This window comes from Cyprinus carpio, chromosome A17 (assembly GCF_018340385.1).
Source record: "Cyprinus carpio isolate SPL01 chromosome A17, ASM1834038v1, whole genome shotgun sequence".
Classification (NCBI taxonomy): Eukaryota; Metazoa; Chordata; class Actinopteri; order Cypriniformes; family Cyprinidae; genus Cyprinus; species Cyprinus carpio.
The window spans coordinates 687,347-698,044 of record NC_056588.1 but is presented as its reverse complement, the minus strand read 5'-3'; the positions used below and the strand labels follow the sequence as shown (position 1 = coordinate 698,044).

Genomic DNA, 10,698 nt, shown 5'->3' with positions numbered 1-10,698 from the left:
TAACCAATATTTTTTTCAACGTTTTAATTATTTCCTTCATTTTTATTGACATTAAATGCCTTTCTGATACGATATGAGATTTGAAAAGGGAGAAAAAATGTTCGGCAAATGGCGGATGCAAACTCGGGTCGATTGCAATAAAAAGCAATCGCTTTAACCGCTACTCCACTGAAACTAACACTGATTTTAACATTATATCAGATGTTGCAACAGCTGACATGAGGCTTATACATGTGTTCATTTGTAAATAAAGGCTAACAAAATTTAATCCCCGGCACACACGTCTCAACATTACGATATAAAACTATTTAAGTCCTCTCTGTATAGCCTACCACTTTTACACATGGTGCAGCTACATTTTTATTTCCATACTTTTGAATTACTTCTGTATAAAACAGTTTAAAATCACCCAAAGACGCAGGACCTTTATTATACAACTCTTAGACAAAACTGCAAATGACAACAGTTTCCAAGCCAGGATTGGATAAATAAAATGTTTAAGGTGGGGCTCAACAAAGGTGTATTTGCATTTACATTGTAGATATCTATAAACGCATTTTGACTAGTCAAATGGTTAATTCCAGATATCTACATTGCAATTTATGCCTAGTCACAAAGCTAAATGCACATATATCCAAATATTTTTCTTCCTAGTCAAAAATCTGATTGGGATATCCATAATTAAATTGCAGATATCTTTAAATGGGTTTTGAAGAGTCATAATTCCAGTTAGAGATATCTTTAAATATGATTATTGCTGTAAATGAAGTGTCCCCAACTAAGCAAGCCAGAGGCGACAGCGGCAAGGAACCAAAACTCCATCAGTGACAGAATGGAGAAAAAACCTTGGGAGAAACCAGGCTCAGTCGGGGCGTCAGTTCTCCTCTGACCAGACGAAACCAGCAGTTCAACTCCAGGCTGCAGCAAGGTCTTATTGTGTAGAAGAATCATCTGTTTCCTGTGGTCTTGTCCCGGTGGTCGTCTGAGACAAGGTCTTTACAGGGGATCTGTCTCTGGGGCTCTAGTCCTGGTCTCCGTTGTCTTTCAGGGCTGTAGAGGTCCTTTCTAGGTGCTGATCCACCATCTGACTTGGATACAGACTGGATCTGGTGGCTACGGTGATCCCAGGATAAGAGAGAAACAGACTAATATTAGCGTAGATGCCATTCTTCTAATGATGTAGCAAGTACATCAGGTGTTATGGGAAGTGTTCCCGGTTCCGGTTTACCTAATTAATGCAGCCTAAAAATCCTTTAACGGATTTGGATATTAGAAGTGTATTAGTATGTTATGTGTGAGCAAGGTTAAAGAGATGGGTCTTTAATCTAGATTTAAACTGCAAGAGTGTGTCTGCCTCCCGAACAATGTTAGGTAGGTTATTCCAGAGTTTGGGCGCTAAATAGGAGAAGGATCTGCCGCCCGCAGTTGACTTTGATATTCTAGGTATTATCAAATTGTTTTGAGAATGGAGCGGACGTGGAGGACTATAATGTAACAAGAGCTCGTTCAAATACTGAGGTGCTAAACCATTCAGGGCTTTTGGTGGATGTTTTGGTCATTTTGGAAATGATCTGCGTCTGTACTATTTAATTTGCTCATTGTTAATAGATCAGCAGAACTAATTTACTCTATCATTCACTTTCCGTTTCGCCTACTCTTCTTCACTTTGTGTTTTCAATCATAATCGTGAAGACTGCTGTTCTTAAAACAACTGCTACTCTGTTCGAGTCACAGACCTTCCTGCTAAACGGGTTTACATCATTTGTCATTTCTGGATGTCTGACAAGTCACGTATTTTCACCCACAGCTTGTGCTAAACACTGTTAAACATCTTAAACTACACCGATTTACAAATTAGAGAATATACAAGATTAAAAAAACCACCTGCACTGATATTAACACTAATGTGCGTCTGCGTCGTGCTGCCCTGTATATCAGCTTTAAACACCCTTACAAGATTATAAAGTCATTCAGTTTGAGTAAAGACCCACAGCACAAGGAATAACAAAAATGATTCACAAGAATAGGAAAGCGATTTAAACATTTTGAGGATCTGCTTTGCTCTTGTACAAAGTGAAAGTAAACAGAAAACAAGACTTGCTGCCTTTAAAAGTCCTCGGTGTTTCAGTGAATCAGATGAAGATGATCAGATGAAGATGATGTTCCAGCTGAACGCTCAAGATGTTTAGAGAGAAAACGCAGAAATAGCTGTAGTTGTGAAAAGTGTGGCTCATGAATATTAAGCAGGCTAATGCTGGGACCACCCGCAGCACGTCATAATTGACCTTTAAACTGTCTTGACATGGCACTTATCCTGCAGATATGATTACATTGTAAACAATTGTCTCATCACGAGCATTTGTGCTTTTAGGAGGATAACAGCATTTGGTCATCAATGTCTGATTAGAATGATTTGTCATGAGCCATTAATTTACAACCTGACATTAAAAACTGACAGTGAGATGTAGACCTGTACTGTTAGTGTATAATAATAGTTTTAGACTGTAACCCTCCCTGATGTGAATATGTTGGTAAATTGCTGAGAGAGAAAAAAAAGACAACAAAATAAAAAAAAAAAAATATTCAGCTGCTCCCAAGACTTTTTATTTATACTCAATATTGTATTCGTCATCCACATCTGCATAGATATAACATGATATAATGAATCCCACAACAACCACATTTTGTCTATATTTATTTTACTTTACAAGTGCATCAACACAGTCAAATCAAACATTACCTCATGAAATTACTGTAACAGAATCTAAAAAGAAATCTACATTTTAAAGAGTGCAATAGAAATAACAAAAAAGTATTAAAAAACATGAAGCACATAAAGTTCCACTCGTTTAAAGCCCTTGCAATTTGCTGTAAAAGAAACCGAGAAATATGAGTGATTATTCTCAGAGCAGTGTTAAGTGTGTAAATGTTGATGCATTATTAATAATCATACCTGTCCTCCACGGTTCTGTTGGATGGATAGTAAACCTTAAAGGAGAAGCCACTTCTTGAAAAAGAGCCCTGAAAGCGTAAGACAGCAACAGATTTCACATCAAACTCACTGAACGATCAGATTCCATCAGTCCAGCCGTGACAAACATACACACACACACACACATACATACATACATACATATATATATATATATTATATTTCATGTTCACATGAATATGGTGTCAGTGTACCGGGTTGATGCACAGGCAGTCTGTGTTGCATACGTTGAACGGGTCGTATTTGTCGGCGAAGACGATGACGTCAGGAACAGGATAAACTCGTAAAGCGTAATCATACGGCCAGTGCACTGGACACACGTAGAGCGGCAGCGGTGTCAGATGACCTTGTGACAAGATGGTTTTCACAAACTGTTGAACAAACACAAAATTAACCAAACACTTACTGAACGAGACTCACTTTGTTTACTCAGTGTGTTGAGCCAAAGGCTAACTCTAATAAATACAATTTTAGATTTCTTTTAAAAGAACCCAATGTAGATAAAAGTCTAAGATATAAAGGCAAGCTACAGTATCCCAAGGCTTTGGGGTCACCTCTGAAAATGCCGGTCACCACTCAGTTTTAATTTTGTCCTAGGAGACGTCTAGAATCAACTGGTTTGATGACCTTAGATTCCTTTGAGGTTTATGTAAAAGATCATTTAAATACGGGGGAGCCAGATTGTGTAAGCCTTTATATACTAAGATAAGTACTTTAAAATCAACCCTGTAGTGAATTGGAAGCCAATGTAAAGTAGCTAAGATGGGTGTTATATGCTGGTGTTTACGAACTCTCATCAGTAATCTAGCAGCAGCATACTGCACCAACTGCAAGCGAGTTAACAACGATTGGCTCACCCCTGCATACAAAGAATTACAGTAGTCCAAGCTTACAGAAATAAAGACATGAATAAGCTTTTCAAAACTGCTAGGTGACAGAAACGGTTTTACCTTAGCTAGTAATCTCAATTGAAAGAAACAAGACTTAACCACCGAGTTGATCTGTTTATCAGATTTCAGAGAGACATCAAACTGAACCCCAAGATTGTTAACTACTGATTTACGGAAAGAAGCCAGGTTCCCCCAATCATTGAGGACTTGAGACTCAGATTTTCTGAACCTAATTACCACGGTCTTACTTTCGTTTAAATTAAAAACATCTGCTGATATTCATAGTTTAACTTCATGCAGACAATTTAGTAGAGATGTAATTGTCCTCTTGTCCTGTTTCCTTAAAGGAAGATACACCTGAGTATCATCAGCAAAACAATGAAAAGAAACTCCATGCCTTTTAAAAATTGAACCTAAGGGCAGAATATACAGTAAGAACAAGATTGGGGAACACCACAATTCAATGGAGCAGTCTTAGAATAAGACTGACTGATATTAACTGAAAAGGTCCTATTAGAAAGAAATTACCTGAACCACTCAAGAGCCGCGTCTCGAATACCCAGTCTTTTCTAAATTATTAATAAGAATATTGTGATCAATAGTATCCTATTGAAAAATAGTCAACTGAAGTTAAAATGTAATTTAAACATTTTTAGCAGGGCTGTCTCTGTCCTCCCGATTCTTTGGAATCTGGAATCGATTTTCGATACTCAACCCTAATCATAAGACAATGGTGAAATATTGAAGACTGAGTGATACAACTTTCTGAATTACATAAAGCTCAAGAATAAATAAAAAGAAATAAATAAATTGATATCTAAAGTTTAACTATCACCCTTGTATCCTCATAATCATTATTATTATTATTATAATAACAGCCACATGTACAGATGCATCTCAATAAATTAGAATGTCGTGGAAAAGTTTATTTTAGTAATTCAACTCAAATTGTGAAACTCGTGTATTAAATAAATTCAGTGCACACAGACTGAAGTAGTTTAAGTCTTTGGTTCTTTTAATTGTGATGATTTTAGAATACTTCATCAGACCAATAAAAAAAAAACATTTTTAGTGAATTGTTGGCCTTCTGGAAAGTTTGTTCATTTACTGTACATGTACTCAATACTTGGAGCCCCTTTTCCTTTAATTACTGCCTCAGTTCGGCGTGGCATGGAGGTGTTCAGTTTGTGGCACTGCTGAGGTGGTGTGGAAGCCCAGGTTTCTTTGACAGTGGCCTTCAGCTCATCTGCAGTGTTTGGTCTCTTGTTTCTCATTTTCCTCTTGACAATACTCCATAGATTCTCTCTGGGGTTCAGGTCTGGTGAGTTTGCTGGCCAGTCAAGCACACCAACACCATGGTCATTTAATCAACTGTGCTTTTGGCAGTGTGGGCAGGTGCCAAATCCTGCTGGAAAATGAAATCAGCATCTTCAAAAAGCTGGTCAGCAGAAGGAAGCATGAAGTGCTCCAAGATTTCTTGGTAAACAGGTGCAGTGACTTTGGTTTTCAAGAAACACAATGGACCAACACCAGCAGATGACATTGCACCCCAAATCTTCACAGACTGTGGAAACTTAACACTGGACTCCAAGCAGCTTGGGCTATGAGCTTCTCCACCCTTCCTCCAGACTCTAGGACCTTGGTTTCCAAATGAAATACAAAACTTGCTCTCATCTGAAAAGAGGACTTTGGCCCACTGGGCAACAGTCCAGTTCTTCTTCTCCTTAGCCCAGGTAAGACGCCTCAGGAGTGGCTTAACAAGAGGAATACAACAACTGTAGCCAAATTCCTTGACACGTCTGTGTGTGGTGCTCTTGATGCCTTGACCCCAGCCTCAGTCCATTCCTTGTGTAGTTCACTCAAATTCTTGAATCGATTTTGCTTGACAATCCTCATAAGGCTGCGGTTCTCTCGGTTGGTTGTGCATCTTTTTCTTCCACATTTTTTCCTTCCACTCAACTTTCTGTTAACATGCTTGGATACAGCACTCTGTGAACAGCCAGTTTCTTTGGCAATGAATGTTTGTGTCTTACCCTCCTTGTGAAGGGTGTCAGTGATTGTCTTCTGGACAACTGTCAGATCAACAGTCTTCCCTGTGATTGTGTAGCCTAGTGAACCAAACTGAGAGACAATTTTGAAGGGCTCAGGAAACCTTTGCGGGTGTTTTGAGTTGATTAGCTGATTGGCATGTCACCATATTCTAATTTTTTGAGATGTGAATTGGTGGGTTTTTGTTAAATGTGAGCCAAAATCATCACAATTAAAAGAACCAAAGGCTTAAACTACTTCAGTCTGTGTGCACTGAATTTATTTAATACACAAGTTTCACAATTTGAGTTGAATTACTGAAATAAATTAACTTTTCCACGACAGTCTAATTTATTGAGATGCACATGTACACAGTTCCATTGTAATTTAATAATTGCAAAAGAGTTATTATGTGTTATTCTTACTTTTTATAATTTATGATCCAGTCATTTAAATTACATTGGTATTGTAGTTGTATTATTAAAGCTCCTTAAATTTTAAATGCAAAGTATGCAATGTTAAATGCTAAGCATGCTATGCTGTTCACATGAGGCTATTCTTTATTATTTACTATAAAAAAAAACTTTTTTTCAATTGATCCAGTTAATTGATTTTAGTCAAAGCAATCAACTGCTTACTCAAAATAAATCAATAGCAACAGCTGTACAAACAGCTCATGACTATAATCTCAGTAGTCGGATCTCACACACACACACACACACACACACACGCATATATATATATAAAGCTCTGGCTCACATGAGAAGGAATGTCCAGGTTGCTGCTTGGGAGCCGAACACAGTTTCTGCACATCTTATTGACCAGATCTTCTCGAATCACCACCATCTCCTGACTGCAGTACTGAACCCTGAACACAACCCACACTGAGTACATTGAGCTCACTCTTCTCTCTCTCTCTCTCTCTCTCTCTCTCACTCACTCACACACACACACACACACACACACACACACTCTCACACACACACTCTCACACACACCTGCAGGGGTTGGTGGTGAAGACGGAGAACGGCACGCGCTGTCTGAACTCCTCTGTGATGTGTTCAGCCAGTGGAGGTCTGTCAGCAGAAACAGCTTTTACACTACACTGCGTTCAAGGAACGTGACTGAGTCACATGCGAATGAAGACGGTTCTAGTACATGTCACTGAAACGCTGCTCCTAATTTTATACCTGGGTAAAACCGTGCTGGGCCCGGGGTCTTCTGGTCCAGGAACAAACACAAAACGACTGCTGCAAAAACAGGTTTCAGAGGAGTCAGTGAAGTCCATGACACTGTGTGTCCACCGTGATTCAGAAACTGTCATCAGAAAAATTTAATCTTATCTTAATTATGTAAATTCAAATGTCTTACCTGTTGTGAATGCTGGGATACTCACAAATGAGATCAGCAAGTGCTTTGAAAGACTCTGAAAACAACATCGAGGACAATTAGTTCAGCTTTAAAACATGATGGTGCAGCAGCAGCAGTTCTGAAGAGACGTCAAACCTTTGAGTGTTCGGAGCTGGTGTCTGCCGTACGGAGCCGAGGAGAAGTTCCCACAGAAGATGAAGCAGGTGGGAGGCATGGCAGAGTAGCCTGAAAACATTCAGCATCTCAGTCAATCACACACGTAATAATTCATGAAGGCATGATGGGTTTGATTATTCAAAGAAAAGCCCCCACTGTTCCTTTTATAATCATCAAGAGAGCAGCCTTTTCTGTTTTGCAGCCAATAATAAAGCAGTTCAGTAATCTCCATGTAAAGAAGAGAAATAAATAGATCTGATAACCAAAGCTTTAAATGTAATTATTCTCCATGCCATTATTCTGCATTTTGCTCGCAAGAGTGATTATAGATATCAAGAGATGAACACACGCTCTGATCTGTGATGAGATGCATGTGGAAAAACAGACAGTTGACGAGCACAAGGACCTGTTTGAAGCCTTGATATATTAACTTACTGCTGTCAAAATTCAAACATGACTGCAGATTCAGTTTCCCTTCACTTCAGCTGTGACCGTCGTAGCTCACATTTTTTATTATTATTCATGTGACTACTATTAGTCAGGATCGTCACGTCAACTAGTGATGCTGACTAGTAGTTAAAAGGTTAGTTCACCCAAAAATGAAAATTGTCATGAATTGCTCACCCTCATGTCGTTCCAAACCCGTAAGACCTTCAGAACACAAATGAAGATATTTCTGATGAAATCGAGAGCTTTCTGACCCTGCAGAGACAGCAAGAGAACTGAAACGTTCAAGACCCAGAAAGGCAGCAAGGACATCGTTAAAATAGTCCATGTGACGTCAGTGTTTCTTAATGTTATGAAGCCACAAGAATACTTTTTGTGCACAAAGAAAACAAAGATAAGACTTTATTCGGGGATTTCTTCTCTTGTGGGTCAGACTTAGACGCTCACTCAGGAGAGCATCACAACACAGACGTGTTCTGCGTCAGAACGCCGGCTCCTGCGTCAGCAGCATCACACGCATGGTGTTCAGAAGATCAACGAAGGGCTTACGGGTTTGGAACGACATGAGGGTGAGTAATTAATGACAGCATTTTCATTTTTGGGTGAATTAACCTTTCAATATTCTTAGCAGTGGCGCAGTCAATTGCAAATGCCTTTGTCAAATGACTGAGAGCAGGTTTTTCAATGACCTATGCTGTTATCAATATCTAGAAACAGGGTGATGTAATGCAATATACACACATAATAACATTAAGAAAATGTTATGTTTTACAACTAATTAAAACGAGAATCATAAGCAATGCTGTTCATCATTCTGAATTATGAACTGATTATTATTAGCTGTCGCTATTTCAAGTCCTTTTAAAGTCCTTTGTTACATGTTCTGTTCATTCTTAAATACAGTGACCACCAGATGTGGGAAACTGTGCTTCACCTGGAAGTGTGTTTAAGTCCAGAGCTTGTTCTCTGCGTTAGAATCGGTATCTGAGCACAATCCGAGAGCCGAGCAAACAGGATTTTCAGATAAACACTTACATTCTGTGGATATGATGAGCAGACACTGACTGTATCTGCACAAATCACGTAAATGTCATAATTTGGTTAATGGAACCAGAACCATTTTGCAGCTCATTAAGGACTATATTAAAAATGATGTTCATCATATGTTTTTTATTGCAGATTTGGGAGCACAATCTAAAACACGCAAGGGAGGTACTGGACCTGAGAACATGGTTTGGATCTTCTCCAGAACCTCCACACGGTCCAGCCACACGTCTGACACGATCACAAACATGGCGTCCTCGTTCTCCTCCTCCAGCTGCTTCAGTTTGGCCGATGCTTTGACCGCAGTGCTGGACGGCCCGCCAAAGAAGTTTATATTGCCGTAATAAGCCCTGGACACAGACAAGAAAACTCCATGTGGATGCAGATCGAAGTCAGCGACATTCTACAGGAGATAGAAGCTAACGCACACCTGGTGAAAGAAGAGGGTTCTGTGGGCGGGAACCCAAAAGCGTTGATGTGAAACACTGAATCCTCGTACCATCCTGGAAAGCAGACAGATCATGTGATTATAGAGATGCACGATCCAGGGATGGAAAGAGCAGAACAGCAGAGAATGAGACTCACCTTCAGCCAGAACGAAGCAGGACTCGGTGTAAAGACCGCTGTGAAACTGGTATGAAGAGCGTTAAGGAACAAACGGAGAACCTTCTCTAAGATAGCAGCACAAGTGTGTGGTGATAAACACAGGAAGGATATTGCCTTTGAGATGTTTAGCTGCACTGCGCCGCTGGGGTCCTCGAGGTAGAACTTGCCCTAAAAGTATGAAGTGAGTATGAGGAGACAGAAACACAAAAACCCTGGGTGAGTTTCTGAAAGTCTGAGTGTTTTCTCTCTCAAAGTTCAGTGCTAGACTGCTCCGTCACACGCAAAACCACATCAACAGACTGATGCTTCAGTCAAGACCGTAGAGTTAAGTAAAGATGCGTCCCTACCAAACTGCTCATAACAAGCAGACAATTAAAATATATTTATATGTAACCCACTGTCATCATTTTGGCTGCATCTGAAATGGCTCATACCCATGACATTATCTGAGAAGTTAAAGCGAATGCACTAGAAAACATCATGTAAGTGTTTAAACTACACATGCACATGATAAACTCTTTAACTTACTGCATGTATAAAGCACACTTTCTGAAACATCCACAAAATGAATGCAGAAACACTGACATACGAATGTGAGTTTACCTGTTCATCAGATGCATGTGAACGGTGTGTTTATAGCAACAGCAGGATCCCGGACATATTTTCTTTCAGAATCAACATTAGCTCAATTATTTTTAATATTAATATAAAGTGATTAAGACACGGTGTAACTCATTATGTACACGTGCTCTGATGTTGACGATTCTACTACGGACAGAGTAAAGGTAAAGTTAAGTCTCTATTAAACCGCCTCCTTGACATCATTATTTACCTTTAACTCCTAACAGAAATCATTAACTGAATCAATATAGACTAAAAACCTGAATATACGATCAGTGAACGAGTGACGGCTGAATGTTCCTTCACAACGAATCATTCCTATTCCTTCCTAGTCATTTCATCTGATAACATCCACTCGATCTGCTGAGACCAGCTGACGACACCCTTAACTAACCCACAACAAGCCCTTGACTAACCCACAACAAGCCCTTGACTACAAGCACAAACAGCTGAACAGAAATAAGCATGAATGTGGGAAGAGAAGAAATACCTCTTTGAGCTGCGTGATCATGCCGAGAACAATCACTTCTCTGACTTTAGCTG

The 10,698-nt window shown here is 39.4% G+C and overlaps 1 protein-coding gene across 2 annotated transcripts in view; it reads right to left on the bottom strand.

The window, feature by feature from the left end:
* Positions 1 to 2,682: 2,682 nt before the first annotated feature.
* Positions 2,683 to 10,698, bottom strand: part of LOC109093248 (DNA polymerase epsilon subunit 2) — a 10,386-nt gene continuing 2,370 nt past the window's right edge. For both annotated transcript variants that reach the window (XM_042773432.1, XM_042773431.1), the window contains exons 7-19: positions 10,646 to 10,698; positions 9,646 to 9,702; positions 9,514 to 9,562; positions 9,359 to 9,431; positions 9,106 to 9,278; positions 7,417 to 7,506; positions 7,282 to 7,336; positions 7,101 to 7,160; positions 6,909 to 6,986; positions 6,670 to 6,778; positions 3,187 to 3,363; positions 2,954 to 3,021; positions 2,683 to 2,868 (exon numbers count right to left, since the gene is read on the bottom strand). The exon at positions 10,646 to 10,698 is cut by the window's right edge and continues 31 nt beyond it. In XM_042773432.1, the coding sequence (XP_042629366.1) occupies positions 2,850 to 2,868; positions 2,954 to 3,021; positions 3,187 to 3,363; positions 6,670 to 6,778; positions 6,909 to 6,986; positions 7,101 to 7,160; positions 7,282 to 7,336; positions 7,417 to 7,506; positions 9,106 to 9,278; positions 9,359 to 9,431; positions 9,514 to 9,562; positions 9,646 to 9,702; positions 10,646 to 10,698 (1,061 nt within the window). In that variant the 3' untranslated portion in view covers positions 2,683 to 2,849. The remainder of the gene's footprint in view (positions 2,869 to 2,953; positions 3,022 to 3,186; positions 3,364 to 6,669; positions 6,779 to 6,908; positions 6,987 to 7,100; positions 7,161 to 7,281; positions 7,337 to 7,416; positions 7,507 to 9,105; positions 9,279 to 9,358; positions 9,432 to 9,513; positions 9,563 to 9,645; positions 9,703 to 10,645) is intronic.